Source organism: Nyctibius grandis, chromosome 7 (assembly GCF_013368605.1).
Source record: "Nyctibius grandis isolate bNycGra1 chromosome 7, bNycGra1.pri, whole genome shotgun sequence".
NCBI lineage: Eukaryota > Metazoa > Chordata > Aves > Nyctibiiformes > Nyctibiidae > Nyctibius > Nyctibius grandis.
Genome location: NC_090664.1, coordinates 47,659,768 through 47,680,917, shown reverse-complemented (window position 1 = coordinate 47,680,917; position 21,150 = coordinate 47,659,768). Strand labels below are relative to the sequence as shown.

At 38.5% G+C, this 21,150-nt stretch overlaps 1 protein-coding gene across 2 annotated transcripts in view; it reads left to right on the top strand.

Annotated features, from left to right (window-relative positions):
• The window catches only part of WDR37 (WD repeat domain 37), a 62,086-nt gene that overhangs the window by 18,062 nt on the left and 22,874 nt on the right, over positions 1-21,150 (top strand). For both annotated transcript variants that reach the window (XM_068405418.1, XM_068405417.1), the window contains 6 exons: positions 4,382-4,517; positions 5,913-5,984; positions 8,092-8,136; positions 9,771-9,847; positions 11,213-11,450; positions 11,972-12,113. In XM_068405418.1, coding sequence (XP_068261519.1) covers positions 4,382-4,517; positions 5,913-5,984; positions 8,092-8,136; positions 9,771-9,847; positions 11,213-11,450; positions 11,972-12,113 — 710 coding nt within the window. The remainder of the gene's footprint in view (positions 1-4,381; positions 4,518-5,912; positions 5,985-8,091; positions 8,137-9,770; positions 9,848-11,212; positions 11,451-11,971; positions 12,114-21,150) is intronic.

Below are 21,150 nucleotides of genomic sequence, written 5' to 3'. Positions count from 1 at the left end.
ACTTGCTTGCAATGTAGCGCTCTTATTCTTTCCCAGGCAAGGCAGGCAGACCTCGCAACTTCAGCGTGGGAAGCTGGGAAGTATGGGGTGGAGGCTCCTGGGTAACTGCTTTACCTTCCCGGTGTTCTGATATGCATGCCCAGCAAAGTAGTCATGAGTAGTGGAACATGAAGGATTTAATACCTTATTATAGATATGTATGATATCTATCATATCAGTTGATAGCCAACAGATGTTTGAGTGTGCTGACATATTTCTTTCCAGAACTTTGAATCAGAATTTACTGGAGGGTGGAGAGGAGAGTTGAGGGGAATAAAGTTGAGAACATCTCTCTAGTGTGTTCTTTGAAACCTTTCTGAACTTCATGGCACTGGCTTTATTTCGGCCGCTTCTTCCTTCCTGCACAGAATAGTCAAAGCTGCAACCTTTTGTCTCTTGACCCACAAAGAGACTATAGCCAAAAGTCAGGAAAGAGTATAACTAAGTTTCTGACAAACTCTGATCTTTCTGTCTGTATCCTGATGGGAGGCAGTTAGAGTTCCCTAATACACTGTCTGGGAAAATGACATTTGAAGAGTTTTAAGAGTTCAGCCACTTTGAAATTCTTGTGTTTGTATTTTTTATGAGCATTGAATGAACAATGCTGTTCATCAAAAACTGATTTTGTTCCAAACTCTGTGGGGTAGTGGACTGCAACTTTTCTCTCCTGCCCATCCTTTATACTGTTGCTGTATGCCTAATTTAAAACTTGTCAGAAGTCTTTTTTATTTTTTTCCCCTGTGGGTGATTGAAGAGACTTAAGTTTTACAAACCAGTTGTTTTGTGGAATTGCACACAATTACATTTTTCTGATTGCCAACCTATAAAGAGTTTAGGTTTGTTCTGAAAAGAGCTTTCAATATTTGCATGTGCTAATGAGAAAGCTGACCCTTGACTGCTTTAATATTGGTAAAACATGCTAAGACTAAAGCAATCTGTTCATTTTCTTGGGGAAATGATGAGGTAAAGATGCTTAATTCGAGTCCTTCATAGAAAATTCCCATACCTGGATACTTTTCATCCCTTAGCTGAGTTAGAAGACTGAATATTAAGTTGGCAAAACTCGTGTCAGAAAAGGGTGCTTTTAGCAGCAGGGATTATCCACCAGCGCTCAAATCCTGAAGAGAGAGAGTAGATTTAGTGCTTGGTACTCTAAAAATAATCTTTTGTATATGTTAATGGACAAGATCCTGTAATTTAACTGCAGTTGTTTGTAGATGCAGGAATCGCTATGTGAAATTCATGTTTTGATGTTAACAAGATGTTATTGCTAATGTTAACGGTCCCTAGCTATGACAGTTGTTAAGACATCAGGAAAACATCAACAGTTTATGCAGAATCCTAAAATAAACTGAAATGATACAACTTGCTCCATCATAAACTAACTTTGAGGATCTCTGATTCTTTTGGATCAGGAAAATTACTCTTAAAGGAAGGTATTTCTTCACCCAGCAGTTGAAGGGAATAAAACTTTTTGGAAGATGTAGTTTTTGACTTCGCTGCTTAATGTTACTGTACAGGAAATTCCATTCATCAGTCACAGTGTAATGCTCTGGACTGGTCCTGAGTTGACCAAGTTTTCATTCTTATTTCTAATGTGTCCTGTCTGCTTAAGAGACATTTTTACACAGTGTTTCAATTTGTTTGTCATGCAGTTGTTTCAGTTTGGATTCAGTTTTCAATTGTTTACATGGTAGACAAATGTTTCCTTATTAACAAATCTCTGTATGGAAGGAAGTACATGAAACTATATGACTTTAAGAAAGAGGACAGACAAAACTGAAACACTCAAGATATGATTGCCCACTTATTTGCGTTTGTATATGATAATCTGAGATCTGCTGAAGTTATTTTAAAAACTTTCTGCAGTGCAGATGCCTCTTTTTAGCAAGTTGCATGTTATTTGTATTTCCTTTCCTTTCTTGGATAATTGTTTGTGTATGGTTAAGGAACCACGAAGTAATCCAGGCACTATGTAGTTTATCCAGTTACTTGTATGTGAAGGTGAGGGACAGCAAAAATAGAAAGAAGGGGAAAAAAATGATGTGTAGAAAAAGTGTGTGTTAAATATCTATATCTGGATATTTAGTGTTAGATAGTGTTCTTGAACTCTTATCTTCTGTCTGTTCATTCAAGACTGCTAATACTCCAAAAGGAGTTTTACAGCCTTGCCATTGAATGATCAATGAAACCACTGTCCAGCAGTTTTGGAAAATCTGTGCTTGCTGATGCATAGGAGATAGTTTCATAGAATCAGCATACAAGGGTTTGGGTTGGAAGGGACCTTAAAGATCATCTAGTTCCAACCCCCCTGCCATGGGCTGGGACACCTTCCACTAGACCAGGTTGCTCAAAGCCCCATCCGACCTGGCCTTGAACACTGCCAGGGAGGGGGCATCCACAGCTTCTCTGGGCAACCTGTGCCAGTGTCTCACCACCCGAAGTTTTTTTCTCCTGGAAAACTTTTGCATCAGGATTTGACTAAACATTAGAAAGACACAATGCAAACATAGTTCGAGTGTGGGGCTGAGTTGAAAAATTTCAAGTTTGGAATTTGAGCTGAGCACTGTATTAGTCCTTAACTGTTTACTCAGTTCTACTGTTCCACTTCTCATACATGGCCCCGTTTAGTTTAAGGACTATATTCAAAGTGAAAGTTGCATCTGTAGGACTGTATTCAAAGCCTATGAAACTCTGCAGTATGGTTGAACTAATCATCTTTATCATTAATCCATTTTCTTTACAGTGCATCCTTAATGATCATTCCTTCTTCTGCTCTGAAACTGAAATGCATATTAGCTGTTAATTTGGAATTCAAATAGAGTGTTTATCATTTCGTCATTGGGAAGTTGACATGCCTAGGATTTGGAATGCTCTTGCAGATATTCTTTAACTTTTAAAAACCTTTTCGGAAGTAATTTGCTTTAATGACATACTTAAGACCTCCTTTTTTATGCAAAAAGCTAATGGGATTTTAACCTTAGTTTATTGTATCTGAAATGTAGACTTAATTAATTTTCTAACTTTTACTGAGCTATAGATAAGTCTTAACGTGATTTGTGTTGAAGCATTAAAAGGTTTTGACTTAACCAGTCAGATAGATACCTGCCCATAATTGCATGCAGAGGAAAATGCTGGTAAATTGAAGTCGTCTGTTTCAGTTTTAACAAAGCTTTTCAGTCTTTCTCAAAGCAGAGTTATGAGCTTCAAGACTTGCAGGGTAAAAACAGGGTATTTTTAACAGTGGTTTTGCTCTTACTGAAGTAATTTTTCACCACTCTTGATTTCAGTTGTCTCTGGAAGTGTTACAGTGAGACAAACTTATTTCTTTAAAAAAAAGTATTGCACTCCCCTTTCATCTGAAAATGTAGAATTTCTGCAATTTGGTTCCTTTCTGTTGGTAGAGTGTTTTCAGCCTTCCTGTGCTATAGTGGCTAGTAGTTTTACCATTTTTGCTAGACTTTTTCTTCCTTTCGTTTGGTATTACTTATGCATATGCTATTTTGGATTTAATGAGCCTTCTCTGTTTTCCTCTAACAGCATTGACTTTGAAGGAATATGCTTATCAAATATTTAAGAGAGTTTGACGTATCTTTAAAAAAAATACTTTATTACACAAATAAACTGGCATACGCTCTCAGATTAATGTTTGATTTGATTAGCTTTTTGCACTTCTGAAGAAAAAAAGCAGTGACTGTTTTAAATGGGAATGTTTCTGGATTTTACTAGAATTATCTAATAAGTAGTACATTTTTTCAAAGACATTACACTGGATAACATGGATTGTCTTTAGCTATCAGATGTATCCTTGTTTGGGAATAGGCAAGGAAAGTTTTGGATTTTTTTTTTGGTTTGGATTTTTTTTTTGGTTTGGATTTTTTTTTTGGTTTGGATTTTTTTTTTGGTTTGGATTTTTTTTTTGGTTTGGATTTTTTTTTTGGTTTGGATTTTTTTTTTGGTTTGGATTTTTTTTTTGGTTTGTTTGTTTAAAAATTATAATCCTTTACCCAAACTGAATGGGAAGCACACACTGCATTTGTACCACTCATTACTCCAATGAGATTGTGTTATTGTCGTACAGAATAGTTCATCTTGCCTTTTGTAAAAAGAGGGGGGGGTATTTAAAAAAAAAAAAAAAAAAAAAGAAAAAAGTAGTTGAGGTGTGTTTGCATCCAAACTCACTTTCCAACCATCAAATGTCAAATTCTTGGCAATGGTGAACTTGTCAGAACACTGAAGAATCATTATGAAAATAAGTTAGTATCTATTTGTATTTGTGAGATTATTACTTAATCTTGGGTCAATGTGGAAAAAAAAAATGTTGGTCTCTCTGCTATTTCAGATTGTATCCAGTTTTAAAACTACAACATCAAGGGCAATCTGTCAACTGGTAAAGGAATATGTTGGCCACAGGGATGGTATTTGGGATGTCAGTGTCACGAAAACTCAACCAGTGGTGTTGGGAACTGCATCTGCTGGTAAAGTTTTGTGTTGCTTGAATCTTTAGAAAATTCTGGTTTAGTCCCTAAACTATAGCAAATGTAGATCAAAAGCATGATGGAATACTTAGCTCCACCACTGAGCTCCTCACTGAAGGAGTCAATTTAAAGAAGTTCAGTAGCTGTAAAATTCTTAAACTGCAGTTTCCTTGAAATGCATTTAACCTTTAGAAGGTTCAAGGATCCTTGTTGAGCTTTCTAAAGTATGTGTCAGTTAACTTCCATACAGGTCACGCTCTGCTTAGAGTGAGCTCTAGCCTACTGGATGGTGTAAATGGGTGGGCTGGGGAGCTGCTTGCTTGGAGAGGGCTCTTGCACAGAGTGCTTTATGGCTGCATACAGAGATACCCACAGACTTTCTCTCATAGTATTGTTTAGCCTTTGTTTTATAGAAGCCATAGTCTTAGTCATAATTTGCATATTCTTGTATTCTTACAATCATCTGGCTTTTGCGTAAGGATGTTTTCAGTTCTTATTAATTTACTAGATTCCTTCCTTCCCACTTGAGAGGGAACAGGTACTAATGAATAAATTTATTGTGACCGAAAATCAATCTAGAGGCTTGTGTGATTTTGAAAAATTATTAGTGAAATAAACCGTAACCAGTTAGAATTGGTCAGTTTGAAGTGACAGTCTTTTGAAGCTGGAACAGAATCTGAAAAGACACTTACTGGACCAGAAACCTCTGCTTCATAAATGGAACTGTTACCATTTTTATGTCCTGACTGAGGGGCCCGTTTTGTCTTTGTGTGGGATGTCTTGTCTTTGTCCTGATTTAACTTGGAAACAGCCATTCTCCGATTCAGCATTAAGGTTCTCCCCACTTACAAATACTTATATTATTTATTTTGGGGTTTGGCAGGGTAAAGGAGTAGCATTTGGAGTGTTTTCTTCTTAAAGTAAGTTTTCATAGTGCTCTGCGGGGACCTTATATGCATTTGGGACTTCTATGCAGGAGGTAAATAGTTTGTGCATAGAACTCTTGCTCGTAGTGACTGCCTGACTTTTTCACCACTGAACGCTTTGTGTGTTCTTTCTGAATCTCATGATACACAGCTGAAGCATTATACATAAGTATATAACCAAGTTAGGAAAAATATCAAAAGTAGAATTTCCCTTACTTCTTACTGCAAATTAATCTGATTGGGAGAGCACCCTTAATTTTTTTTAGGAGATGTGTATTAAGTTATAAAGATAGGAAGCTTTTGTATTTTATATATAAGGTGGTAATCAAGAGGATTTGGTCTGTTATACATTTGAAATCTATTTTGTATGGTGTGCTCTACATTCGAAGATAACTTGTTCGTTGAATCGGTTAAAAGTGAAAAACATATATTTGTAACAATATTTACAGCTACTTTTTAATCTTTGTAGATCACACTGCTTTGCTGTGGAGCATAGAAACAGGGAAGAGCCTTGTCAAGTATGTAGGGCATGTTGGATCAGGTAAGATAAGGGCATGTTGTGAAAACTGGAAACTGTGTTTGGGAGGGGGAAGTGTGTTTTGGACAACTACAAAAATGTTTATTGCGGTTTCACTTGCAGGTTTGTCGACACCATTAACAAGTCAATTGTGAAGTTCCACTAATCTTCACACAGATAATGTTTTGTAATATGATTCTTTCTTGGAGACACGTATTAAGACAGTTCTGTAAATGCTAAATGAATAAACAAATCCATATAAAGAAATTTACAGGGACAGTTACGACACTCAGAAGTTAAATGTCAGAATTCATTGAGGTCGTCATGCATATGTAGAACAAAAGAAACTTATATAATAAGAAATCAGCTGTCTTGCAGGATCTGCCTTATATTTGGGATACAAGGTACAGATGCTGGGTGACCATCTATTTGCATTCCTTTGTTTAATATATGATCCCATGTATGCTGTGTTGCATAGTATTAAAATCTTGTTTTGAAGACAGTTAATTCCATAGAGGCATTTGTCTTCCTCTATACCAGCATGAGTATTTCAGAAACTGTGTTTTTAAACCACTTGTTGGGTGGAGAGGTGCAATGCAGTTAGTGTTTTTGATATTAATCTTAATTTTTGGTGTCCAATTTGATAAGTACCTGATTAGCACTCTTCTGTCTCATAATGGGTAACAATATAAGGTTTTATAGAGCAAGGGTGGAGAGGTTTTCCATAACTGTAAGTAGCTGTTGAGAGTTCAGTGCTTTGAGTGGTAGTATCCTGGAGTCACGTACCCAGAAAATGAGGAACGCAGTTAGTGACCTGCTATGTTTGGCTAAGTAACTCAGCCAGCACATCATATGAACTTTGTGGCAAAGATACAAATAGAATTAAGTTCTCCAGAGAGTGGTCAGCTGCTTCAACCAGCTACTTTTCTTTCCTGCTATATGACTTTTAGCCCCTGCAGCACGAAGATACTAATGCCCTATAGATACATAGGGCATAGGTATGAATGAATAGAAACAACAGGTAACACTTTAATTCCTTCAGATATCTCAGGTTGCTTGCTGCATGGAGAGGGTACCATTAGCCTCCATAAAGTCATGTTTAAAAACTCCAACGACTTGTATTTACATGCCACTGGTTATTTTTTTTTTTTAAATTGTTATTTGGGTAATCATGAAAACAATAAAAGCACTAAACTATATTTAAACAGTAGTGTGTAAAACATGTAAAAAAACCTAAACAAACATTTCAGTTCATATATTTTTCATTTAGTAAAGCTTTCCTTTACTTGTTACATTTGACAGTTGATTTGAAATGAAGCAAAGGTGTTGGGTACCAACAGTTGGTACGCTGTTGAGTTAGTGCAGTGTGAACAATTTAAGGAGTATCTTTTTAGACTCATTACTAAATGACCACACTCTCCTGACAACACAGGCATCTATTTTACTTGTATGACGGATGGAAATGATTTTTAAGTTCTTTGTTGAAGAACTGTTGAAGAGAAGCTTATGGATTTTGCAAATGAAAGTGCTTAGTAATGAAAAGTTATTGAATCTTATGCACTGAAATAAAAAATGAAGAGCAGCTTTGTAGGCTGATAGAATTCCTGCAGGACTATTTTAAAACAATCATGTTCTGATTGCATATGGTTGCAGGACTGAAATCTAATTTGTATTATTTGCATTAGGTTTTTTGGCATTTGTTCTTGCATTCTTAAGCAATAATCAGAAAGTTGATGGTCATATATAGTAAGTTTTCATGATGTTAGAAATAGTTATGAATACTTAAATTCTCTTTATGGAAGTTCAGAGCATTATCTCCTGTCAGCTTACACAAGATTGTTTGAATGTGGTTTGTTTATCCTTTATAACACGAAACACTTACACTAGATTCGGGAAATAACTTGCTAGAAAATATGTATTGTTCTATAATCAACTGTAGCTGATTTCCTTGATATCGCAGAGGTTTTTGTACTCAAAAAAAAATACCACTGTGGTTTATCAAGAGATTTCTGTCCTACAGAAAATTACTTAAAACTGAAGACTTCTTGATTTTTCAATGCTTTCAATGATAAAACAGTGCCAAATAATTCTTTTAGTGTACTACCTTAAAACTTTTGTTTGTTTTACACAGTAAATTCCATAAAGTTCCATCCAACTGAGCAAGTGGCTCTTACAGGTATGTAAAGTTTTTTCATATGCTGAGCGTGTTAATCATAATGGAAAAATAAGTGTCACTCGCTAGCATCCTTGTTGATTGAATTATTTTTATATTTTAAGGCCTAATAAATCAGAGCTCAGTCTTTCCATCTGTGTTTGTCATATCATTGTCATTTGTGCTTACCTGCTCCAAAACAGACACACGGAATCGTACATCTTAACCCTTTTGAAATAAATTATATTTCCAGAAGGAAAAGAATGTTATGATATTGAGTGTTCAGAAGAAAGAGCTTGAAAATATGATGGTTAGCGTAAAGGTGTTTTCAGGAATGAGAATATTATCAGTACAGCTTCAGGTTTGAAAACTGTCTAATGTGGTTAATACTGTGGTTCATACAGTCCAGAAATTAGGGCACCAGCTTTGGGATTAAAGAAATCTGGATTCAATTTGCTGCTGTTGGGTAAGTAATTGTAAAATGAAGATAGTTATTATTGAGGTTAGAAATTAAAACACTGCTTCTTTCTGCATCTACAGTGACTACTTTAAAGGAAGGTAGGGAGTAGAATGCCTTCTATCTAGGCTAAGAGTGGCTTAAGTTCAGCTGTTTGGATTTTCCTGTTTTCATATGCTAACTTTAGTCAATGTTTCAGTACCATAAACAATGTTGCTATATAATCTGAATTATAAAAAAACAAGACAAACCAAACAAAAGTAGCCAATACAAAAGTATTTTTCTGAGAGGTGGTTCTGCAAAGTATTTCCATTGAAATTTTCAGGGGACCTGTTCTTCAGTGTCACTTGACTGATTTACAATTGATCAAAATAAAAAACTTTCTTCCCTGGTCCAGGATATTGACACCAGAAATCATACAACATTTCTGACCTTTCTTCTACCCTTCTTACTTGGTCTATTAGATGAGATATTTTTCCTAGTGCTTTCATGTGCTTGCTAGATCTGTGCGTACTCATAACAGACATTTTCTTCTCAATCTGGAAGTCTCAACACTCTACCTGTTGGTATTAGAGCATGTTTGTTTTGTCTGTAACAAGGAGAATCTTGTGTTTTTCCTTAGTTAATAATGGATAAGTCTCTTTCAAAAACAAATGAAGTGTAAAATCAGATGGTACCTGCTGAGCTGTAAACTGGTGCTAGTTAGGCTGAGTTGCTTAAGGCAGAAGCAGAATAGCTTCACACTTGCTCTTTTGGGTTTCTCATTAAAACCACACTAAAAACCTGTATGGGAAGAAATCATTGAATGAAGGGGAACCCCAGTATTTTGAGAAATAGCAAAAAAAGGATGGCACCTGTTGATGTATTAAATGCGTTCTTCAGGTGTTACATATTAGAACAGCAGTGATACTTCTGTTCTGATGTGTAGTATTAAGTGGATGTTTTCACTGTAGAAATGATTAATTTGGTAGCTGCTTATATTTTGCTTGAGTTATGTTGTTATCAGTATTGAAGCCAGGAAAGTAACCGTTAATGTTGAGACTTGCTTACCAAAATGGTCATGAGGTTATCTGTTAGAAAAAGATGCACCTCAGACAGTATTGCCAAATGTAATGTTAAAGCTTGTTTTTATTGTCCAAGGAAATGCTCTTATTTAGTCTCTCTCTCTCTCTCTCTTTTTCCCTCTCTTTCCCTTGTGCAGCATCTGGAGACCAGACAGCTCACATCTGGAGGTACATGGTACAGTTGCCTACACCTCAGCCAACTGCAGACTGCAACGTAAGCAATCAACTTACTGCAACTAAACTAATTGCACAGCAATTTCATCAGATACAGGTTTTATGATAAGACTGGATGTTAAATGTATACATAATTTTAAAATTGCATGATTTCAGGATTGCAAAAGGTGGGATTTTAAGGTTTTAGTTTAACAGATATATTTCAACCTTTCTTTTGAAAAAGACTCGTTTCATGTTTTCAAAGATCTATGGTGCAGAATAGAATATGCAGCTGCAAGTACCTTGGCTTTTTGTTCAAGGTAATAAATGTGTAAGTAAATGAACTGTCAAGTAATTTTTTTTGTAATAACTCAAATACTAAATAATAATGATGTTCTTTTAAAACTAGTTAAATTCTTGTAGCTTAATTTATTGAGGCACCTATATTAGCTATAGTTGCTACAAATTTAAAACTGATGGTAAAGACTTGTATTTTTGGCATTTAGTTAATTTTATCTTTAAATTTTATTTCTAATCAACCCTTGCCAGCACTTATCACGCTATCTGAGGTTGTTGTGCCCAGGCTTTTATTTAGTCAGTATTTATTGTAGACTGTCAAATGCTGTATTTGACTTAAAAGCATGCTTACTAAATTGTGAAAACAAACACAGTTGAGAGCATGAGCTTCTCTGTAAGCTGAGTAGGGGCAAGAGTTGGCTGTATAATATGAGATAGATTTCTGAATGGAAAATGTTTTGATTCAGTTTATTTGATTTGGCATTTCCATTTTGAAAGAGCAGTACAAATGTTATCTTTTTCACATCCAAATATCACGAAAGAAAAGCATATTTGTCTTGCATAAATGAAACAGGGTTCAGAGATCGATGCTTCATGGTTAGCAAAATAATTTATTTTGTATCCAGTTTACATCAGCACTGCGTGATGCCTATGTATCAACCAGCAGATGAATATTGATGTAATGATTTTGGTTCTAATGGATAAAAATATGGCTGTAAGTGATTATCTTCCCAAAGATTAAAATAGTCAGTGTCCTGTTAGATGCTTCCTACTCTTAAAAATTGAAAGGAAGAAAAGTCCCCTGATACATGTGCTGCAGTGAAACTTGAGGGTAATACAGTAAGGGGAATATAAAAGACTTAGCAGATAGTAAAGGGGACAGATATTCAGAGCTAAACAGTTCAATAGAGATTTTTAAAATGAAGTGGTTATTAAAACTGCATTTAACTCGCTGGTATTATTCCTTCAACTAAGTTTTTCATAGTGTATACCTGAGTAGGCTGGATTCTACAGACTTAAGTTACCCACATTCACATCAAGGGGACTGGGAAGCATTTACACTGTAAAATGTAACTTAGAGACATTCCTTCCCATTTTTTCTAAATCTTTTTTCTCTTGCGTTTTATAGCAAATGTCTGGAGAAGATGAAGTTGAGTTCTCAGATAAAGATGAACCTGATGGAGATGGAGATGGTTCTAGTGATTGTCCCACTGTCAGAGGCCCGTTAACTTCACTCAAAAGCCATCAAGGAGTGGTCATAGCAGCCGACTGGCTTGTTGGGGGGAAGCAAGCTGTGACAGCGTCGTGGGATAGGACAGCCAATCTGTATGATGTGGAGACTTCCGAACTTGTCCATTCTCTTACAGGTATTTGTTCACTCACCTAAAGGGAAACTGGTGGTTTATTTTTATATGTAGGATTATTTGTAGATATTGAAACATTAGAAAAAGTAGTTTCTCTGGAGTATGGTTTGAGTGTGTACAAGACTTGAGCTGCTGCTCAGTGTTGTAATGGTTTCTAAAATTCCAACCTTGTTAATCCTCTGAGCATGAATCTGTGTTCTATTAAGGTTGTGATAATATCCTATGAAGTAGTTGCTTGTAAACTGAATGTAGCCAAATTTTAGTTCTTGCAAAATGCTTTTGCTGTGTTCATGACATCCTATCTCTACTTAATAATCATGTGAAATGAGTAGTGGGTTTTTTTTGCTTTTGAATATGGTTCTAGACTTTTACAGCAGTAGTAATACTAGAGTTCAGAATCATTGCTGTTACTCTTTTACTGGTTGGGGAAAAAAGAAAAAAATGGTCAGCATTTTATTCGAAGAGTATGTGGGAATGAAAAGTCTTATTTTCATTACCTTACATGCTCTCATCTGTGATTGTAGGGCATGACCAAGAGCTAACACATTGTTGTACACATCCCACCCAACGTCTTGTGGTGACATCATCACGCGATACAACGTTCCGTCTGTGGGATTTCAGAGATCCTTCTATCCATTCTGTGAATGTCTTTCAGGGCCACACAGAGTAAGTGATGGTTCCTTCACGGGTTTTTACAAGTTCCAAAAGTATAAATGTATTCAGCTGCTCATCTGAAGAAAACTGTTCCTGTGCTCTTTTTGAGGTACTAAGTTCATTCCCTGTTTTATGAGACTGATTTTCACAGAATCCCCTAACTGTCCTCCTTCAAATGTAACACAGCAGTACAAAACTCCTTATAATTAAAGGTAATTTAAGGTATGAGGTTTTTTTTTGGCGTCGGTTATGCCTGTAGATTAGGGGTATTGCTGTAATGCAGTCGATCAAGCAGATTACCTCTGCTTGTCATGATGCGCAGTGTGAAATAAAAGTTACTTCTTTGGAACCAGTGGGGAGAAAAAAAAAGCAGGATTAATTTTTACTCTTTAAGCTAAAGCTTCTAATTTGTACATAAGAAATTAAAGTAAGGGCACTGATTACCATGTTCTGTCAAAACAGTTGTTTTGATGTAATGTTTTTAGTTGCCAATTTAGGCTTTAAGTTTTTATACTGGCTACTGTTGAATATGGGCAAATGTAGTCATGAGGATCTGTGTTATGCTGTTGACTTACCTTTCTGTTCATCAGGGCTTTGATACATGGAAAATGCAGGAGTAACTTTGAAATACTTTAGCCAAGGAAGCGAATCTTTTTTTTAAGATTTTGAAATGTTTGAACTTGACTGTTCCAAAACCAAATTTCACCTCCTGTCTTAAGAATAAAAGGTGATTGTTAGTCCTAGCTCAAAACAAAAACCACAAACATTTATTCATGTTTCTATTTTTTCTTAATTCATATATGTAGTTTGCATTATGACTGAGTTTCAGTATCCGCTTTCTCATTTTCCAGCTGTTGGCTGACCTATATGTAAAGTAAAACCTCTTTAAGCCACCCTATCCCAGACTCCTCATCTTAAGTTATTTGGTGCATGAGAATCATCCCATATGAGTAGCCACCCTCTCCTCATAGAAGAGTAAGCTTAATTTTGTGGTCTGCATCCTAGAATTGTTTCATGCCATCATTTTTGTACTCTTCTATCGCTTTTCTAGAATGACTTGTAAAAGTTGGAAGTTTTTGTGTTCATTGGTGCCTCCATTTTTTTCTGAACTCATTAATTGCTTTGTCCTAGGAGATTTTTTTTTCAGAGAAAGGAACATGATTGACATTAGTGTTTTTCCATATGTATGCTGAGACCAAATTATGTTGATCTGGGGTGGTGGTGCATACTGTAAAAGCTGTTAGCTGGTATTTTGACCTCTGTCACTGAGACCTATAAACTATCAGGGAGTTTATTTTTTTATGAATGAAATAGACCTTGAGCAACCTCTTAGGTCACTCTTATTCCAGCTTTTAATTGTCTTCGTATTTGTCTGTTGTATTGTCTGTCTCCATTTTGTACTTTGAATGAGTTTTTAGTATTGACATAGGCTTTTTCATCAAATACACTCTGACTTTCAGGAGTCCCAAAACTGACTGTACTGTTTAATGGCTGAGGTTGTTCAGCGCTCTGTTTTGTTGAAGTGATTCTGTTACGGAAGATGAGTGTTACACTGAGGAATGTGGTCAGAGGGGAGACAGGAGCTCGGTATTTTGCAGTCAAGAGATACTTTGAGGGATTTTCTTTTTGGTCCATTATAGTACTGCCTGTTGGCAAAATATTTTAAAATTACTTTCAAATCAACACTGTAACAATCTTGTCATGTTAAGCAGCGTAGAAGAATCTGTTTCATCTGTTGACTGGAAGATACAAACACACAAGACATTTTTTGGCTTTCCTTAATGTCTGTTTGAATAATTTGCCAAGTTTTTAATATTTTGATAAGCTCTTGGAATCCGTTCTGTAAATTGGATGTTACAGTCATTAACGCTGATGATTTAATGTCCTCAACCATAAGTTTTAACAGCCTCTTGCTAAATAGTACCTGATGAATAGCTGTCTCGAGCTCATAGAACAGCTATTTTTTTCCCCCGTGTATTTCACCAGATCAGCTCCTAATGCATTAAACCAATGTAATCAGGTGCCAAACATCTCAATCAGGAGGCCAGCGTACAGTGCTTATTGTGTTGTAGCCCCCAAAATCTTACACCGTCCTGACACTCCGTATCAGAAGGGATCCAGACCGTCACCCGGCGATGCACGGCTCAGAGTTTAGGTCTGGGTGGCTGGCGCCCAGCTGGGCGCTGCCGGGCACTCGCCTCCTCTCCCGCGGGGAGCGCTTCTCCGCGCGGCGCAGCGGAACGGGGGCCCGGAGGGCGCGGGCCAGCGCTCGCCGGACGCGCCGGCCTCGCCGCCGAGCGGGCGTGTGGCAGCCGCGCCAGCAGGTGGCGCCACCGCCCCGCCGGCCGCGCGCGGCCCCGGGCCCGCCCCCCCGCCGCGGGAAACCGCAGCAGCAGAGGCCGGGGGGGTCTTCGAGTCCGACCCCGGAATGGGAGGGGCGGAGGGCTCTGCACCGGCGGGGATGGCTGCCGCCGGGAGGAGTGCAGGGAGGGCGTCGAGACTTGAACCCTTCTCGGAAACGCGGCGTGTGGTTCCCTGCGATATTGCGCTTTGCCTCTGTTGGCGCACTAAAGGCGTAGAATCCTAGAATGGAGGTGATTCTGCCCCTCTACTCCGCTCTCGTGAGACCCCACCTGCAGTGCTGTGTCCAGCTCTGGGCCCCCAACATAAGAAGGACATGGAGCTGTTGGAGAGAGTCCAGAGGAGGGCCACGAAGATGATGAGATGGCTGGAGCACCTCTCCTATGAAGACAGGCTGAGAGAGTTGGGGCTGTTCAGGCTGGAGAAGAAAAGGCTCTGGGGAGACCTTCTAGCAGCCTTCCAGTACCTGAAGGGGGCCTACAGGAAAGCAGGAGGGGGACTTTTTACAAGGGCATGTAGTGACAGGACGAGGGGCAACAGTTTTAAACTGAAAGAGCATGGGTTTAGATTAGATCTTAGGAAGAAATTCTTTCCTGTTAGGGTGGTGAGACACTGGCACAGGTTGCCCACAGAAGCTGTGGATGCCCCCTCCCTGGCAGTGTTCAAGGCCAGGTTGGACGGGGCTTTGAGCAACTTGGTCTAGTGGAAGGTGTCCCAGCCCATGGCAGGGGGGTTGGAACTAGATGATCTTTAAGGTCCTTTCCAACCCGTGGATCGCGTAATTTCAACTTCCTGTTTGGTAGCCTTAATGAGTTTGATTTAAGATTTAGTCAAAATGGCACATTATCTTGTAAAAAATATAACAGAGTGATGCTGATGCGTTGAAAAACTAACGAATCCTGTTATGTGCAGAGTATGATTTTATAAAGTAAATAGACATCCAAAAATGGAAAGCAGTTGCTGTGCATTGCCTTGTACTATAAAGTGGCGTTCTGTCAAAATAAGTGTATATATTATATACCAGCTGTGAGAGATTAGTTGTATTTTGGGTGAGTGGACTAAGAAATCACCTATTATTTTGGTGTTCTGAACATATAAGTGCTTGCTTTACTGAAAGCAGAATATTTCTTATAGTACTATGGCAGTGCAAGAAAATCAATTCTCCTCCAGTAAGGCCAGAAGGCATCTGTTGTGATCAGCATATCTGTCTAGAGCTCCTTGCATTGATGCCTGTTTTGAATTAGGAGGTAATTTTAGTAGAATTAGCAACTGTAGTTTAGGTTGTTCCAATGATAAAGATTTCAGCTTAGCCCTTGGTAAATTCTGTATGTTGATCATCCCAGAGTTTAGTTAACCTCTCTGTTAAACTTTTTGTGCCTCCCTACTCTGAGTTTGTCTAGCTTCAGTTTCTAGCTACTGCATTTTACCTTGAAGAGCTTTTCTTCCTGTATTGATAGATACTCAGGTGATGATAAAAGTTTCCTTTGTTTTCCTCTCTACAATTTATCAGTTCTTTTTTACAAGTTGCTTATTTTGCCTCAAAGTGTGTTTTCCAATATGTTTTGACATTTATATATCCAAAGACCAAGTTTAGTACATTGTTAGTACTTTTGCAATTCAAGCCTGCATTCAGCTGGGTCTTCAAAGTACATTCAGGCCTTTTTCAAATTTGCATCTTCCTGGGGAAGTTTCCTAATCTGTAAACATTGCTTGTTTACATTTTTCTTATATGTGACCGTTTCAGTTCAGTACATGACTTATTTGCCTGTGCCCTGCTCGCATACTGATAAAAATATCTTGTCACATTATCTTTTAGGTTTGCCATGCCCCCAGTTTGTCTCACTTATTTATTCTCTACAGATTAAAAAATAATGATATGGCATGGAAATAAGACTGATTTTTGCTTAAATATAAATATTGGTTGTTTGATGTTGTGTGTGCACCAGTAGGAATTCATATTACTAGTGCTGTTAATCCCCAGTCACATCCCTCTATGAGATGTTTAACAGAGCCCTGGGAAAAGGTTACGTTTTTATTATCATCCAGACACTTGTTGCATGTTAATTAAATTGACTTCCTGAGTTAAAGCCTCCAAAAATTATATTGATTCAAATTCCAGCACCTTGTTCCCAGCAGATACTGCTTTAAAATACATGCTTGATAATGTATATCACTGGCTGTTCTCCTGTTGAGAAATTGCTGAATTTAGAGGTTATTGATTAGAACTCTTCAAGTTGAACTGAGGTGGTGCTCTGACGAGTGAAATGCTTCTGGCATCTACATGCCAATTTTCATTCCAGCTTCACTTCCGGTTTTGTTTGCTGACCGTTGCACAGCCATGTCTTGTCAGAGCGCTGAAGGCCGTCCTTTTTCCAACCTGGTGACCTAGTTGAACAATGCTGGCGATGACATTCTCTTGCATATGTGCTTCATGAGTTTTTCTGTCTCTTCAAGTACTCTGCATGTGCTGAGGTCTGTCTTGATGTGTGGAGCCTTCTGAAATGTTCATATTGGAAGTCTTTACCATTTGTAGTTTAAAAAAAAATCTTGATCTGTACAGGTCCAGTCAAGTACTTTACAGATTTTATACATTTGTTCTGGCAATTTAGTAACACGGAAAATAAATCAATACCCTATTTGCAACAGAATGCTTATTAGGTAGTGGATTCATATACATCTTTTAAACCATATATTGCTTTTGCTATATATTAGTAGGATCTTGATGCTTATAGGTAGCTGAAGAGTTACTTGGTAAATATTAAAGTGTTTTGTTTTATTTAGTGACAGTCAAAGGTACACGGTGGTTGGACACATATCTCTCGAAATGCTTGAATAAAAATGTGCAGGACTTCCAAGTCTGGGCTTGCAAATACCATTCTTCAAAGAGTAAAATATTGTCTTCAGAAGCAGCTGTGGGTTGCCATCCTTAGGTGAATATCTTTTGTTAATGCTTCTTGATTGTTCAGTATGTAGTTATGCACCAACTTGTCATGGCGATTAAACACATTTTTAGCTTAAAAAAAAAATGTGAGCAGGTACTTTTGACCTGGCCGGAAAAAATTACAGAGTTTGTTTGTGACATCTCAAACTTACTGATCTTTGTAGCTAGATTGAGCCAGTGCATCAAACACAAATGTGCGTTTGTTGTTGAATCTGTATCTTTGTGTTACTTTCTGGGCAAACTTGGAGAAAAACTTGCTGAAACTGTATCTTATGTTATTTCTGATGAAGCAATGAACAAGGTGGCTTACAGCACTTTCAGACTACTTCCTGTTCCTTCTCCTTTCACTCTGGTTGTGTGACTATAGGAGATCAGAAGGGAAAGTTCCTGCTCATTTGCTGTCTGTATATCTCTGAATATGCAGCTGGGCGGCAAGTTGTACTTCATCCTGAGAACTCTGAGACTAGAGAATTGCAAATATATCTTCTTCCTCAACTTTCTATCTTCAAATTCCTTTATTTGCTGGAAAATCTGAAATTAAAAATGTAAAAATACTTCAGCAGCAGCTGATTAGGATGCTAGGCTGAATTCTGACATTTAGTAAATTGGGAATTAATGTCTAAATGGCATTCTGTATCAAGAGACTAATAATTGCTTTAGTTTCGTGGACGCTCAGGTTTGCCAAGGTCAGCTGGCTTTCCCAGATTCTTTATTCTGCAAGATTAAATTCTTATACCCTGATACATGTCTGTCTTATTCTTGAAAGACCAAGTGATTGCAGGGGGGGAAATGCCTGCTCTTCAGGCAGCAATGTCATTAGACATGTCTGTTGGAAAGTAGCCTTGTTCTAGATAGCCCCAATATTACGAGGTCACTGTTAGGTGTTCTGATTCAGCCACGTTTTCTTCGTGAAGCTAAAGTGTATCTACATGTAGTTCAAAAACTGCCAGTTTTACACCTTTGACTAAAAGCTGTGCTAGGAAAAGGGAGTCTTTTGTGCCAAAGAAAATGTCACAAGTTGGATGCTGTCAGTGGTGTTTGACCAGTTTAAAGCATCTGTTCTTTTCAAGATAGTCCTGTTCTTGATTCAGCTATTAATGCCATCAGTGATGCTTTGTCTACCATTTTTCTGTTGTTTCTAATCCAAGAATGCCTTAGGCGTTCACCATGTGTGGATTTCTCGGTCCAGCTTCTGTAAGAAGAAGAAATGCAAATTTTCTGATGAAATATTCAGTTTTCTCCCCATGCCTTACTGATTAACTAGATGATTCTGATATTACTGTTAGTATTCCTACCTTGTTCCGTCTCTGCTGTGTTTTTTTATTTTCTCTTGGATTTCATTGAAAAAGGCCCCAAACTTGCCTTCCAAACACTGTTTTGTTCCCACATTTGCATGTGCATATTCTTTAAATGAAGATTATGGCCTGGACTTTAAGCTCTAGGGTTTGTTTTTTTTTTTTTTTTTTTTTATTTTGTGCTTCTGAACATGTACATATAAAAACCTTTTGGTTTACATTTATTAAATACATGTAACGGTGCATGTTAAGGTTTCAACAGTTTTCCTAGAGTTGTTAGCAGCCTTATTAGCTGATAGCTGAAGCACCCAGCTTTGAATTTGTCAAACTTCCCAAGTTGTTAGCTTCTTTGTGAATCTGTTTCAGGACGGATAGTGGCCAGCATGTTTTACGTCCCTTCCGCTCATGCAAGTCACACAGAATCACAGAATGTTAGGGATTGGAAAGGGCCTCGAAAGATCATCTAGTCCAATCCCCCTGCTGGAGCAGGATTACCTAGATCATATCACACAGGAACGCGTCCAGGCGGGTTTTGAATGTCTTCAGACAAGGAGACTCCACAACTGTAGTACGGGGAAAACCGGGGGAGGCGCGCTCGCGGGTGCTGGGGAACGGTCTGGAGTAAACTTCACGATCTCAATGTGAGTATGGAAGCTTCTCGTTTATTAACAAAGAAAGCAGTAGTTATATAGACTATGCATATGTTAATCGCGCGCCCCGATCGCACTTGTGATTGGTCCATAGGTTTACATATTCAGAGCCGTGACCGCCCCCTCCCCTCCCGGACGTAGTTTTGCTTCCCGCGAAGCAGGCACCACGAGGTTCTTTGTTCTGCTCCGTGCAAGGGGAGTGCAAGGTCGCTAGCTCTGGGCTTAACCCTTGCTCAAAGCCTGGGTTGCTCAGACTGCTCGGTGACTGACACAGGATCGTGCCCCTTCTCACTCAACCAAACCTCTACAATTCCCCCTTCTTGTGAATCAGGCCTGGCTTGCTCACAAACAAGTTTCATTAACGTTTTCTGCAAACAAGAAAATAAACATGGTAACATTAACAATATAACTGCAATCACAAGAACTCCTGTAAGAACCATTTTTACCAGTTCCATCACCCATCCGATTTCTCGGGGAGGTGTGGTTTTACTGATCGGCTCGGCACCCAAAGTGGTCCCTGGTCAGTGGCCACGCACATATATCCCCGGCCACTAAGGATCACTGGCACCGGTCCTTTCCACTCCCCTGTAGCAGGTTCCCGATAAATCACCTGTAACTGAGGTATAATGGTGTTGTTATTAAATTTCAACTGCTGGTGATGTACAACAACCAGTGGTTCTTCTCGGTCCCCTGTTAAACACAGAAGATTCAAAGTAAACAACACTTTATGCAACCGCGATGTTGGATCAGTATCTACCTCCTTCTGTCTCCTTAAATATTCCTTTATGGTTCTATGGGTGCGTTCGATGATCCCTTGACCTGTCGGGGAGTGTGGTATACCAGTAACATGTTTCACTCCCCAGCGTGTTAAAAATACACGAAACTTTTGGCTGGTGTATGCTGGCCCATTATCTGTTTTGATCTGTTCTGGCACCCCCACAACGGCAAAACACGCCAACAAATGTTTACAAACCTGTTGCGCCTTTTCTCCGGACATTGCAGATGCCCAGATTAACCTCGAGAAGGTATCTACTGTGACATGTACATATTTTTGTGACATGTACATATTTTTGTCTCCCAAACTCTGGAATATGTGTTACATCCATCTGCCATAGCTCAAGTGCTGCCAAACCCTTCGGGTTTACACCAATACCAATGCCTGGTCCCTGAGCCCCACACCTCGGACATGCTTGAACAATAGATTTTACCTCATTTTCTGTTATTCCAACACCCAAAAAGCTTCATCTTTATCGTGGCATTTGTAGTGGCATTGGTTGTAGCCCTGGGGGAGTTCCCCTTTTTGTTTTGCCACTGACAAATGACACCACAAACCATATTTTCACTGTTAATTACAAGCAGAGACACAGGTAGTTCACGAATGCGTCGCGACGACCATGCAGTTTGTAATTTGGCGATGATTGACCGCAACGCGCTTTGTTGAGTCTCAGACAGCTGTATGGTGTCAGCAGGGTGTGATCGTCGCAGCAGTTCGGTGAGGGGGGCAATCTCGGTGTTCGAGATACCGACACAGTTACGGACCCACTGAATATCTCCGAGAAGTGTTTGTACAACCTTCAGGTTCTTCAAATCTGTATGTAGCTCCACCTTTTGAGGCCGGATTTGAGCATCCGAAATTGTCCATCCTAAGTATTTCCAGGGATCAGTTCGTTGAATCTTTTCTGGTGCAATCACGAGACCTTTCTCCGCCAACGTTGTTGTTAGTTTGTGGAGACTTTCTTCTGAAAAAGGATCGGCCTGACATAACAAAATATCATCCATATAATGATAGATGATAGTCTGTG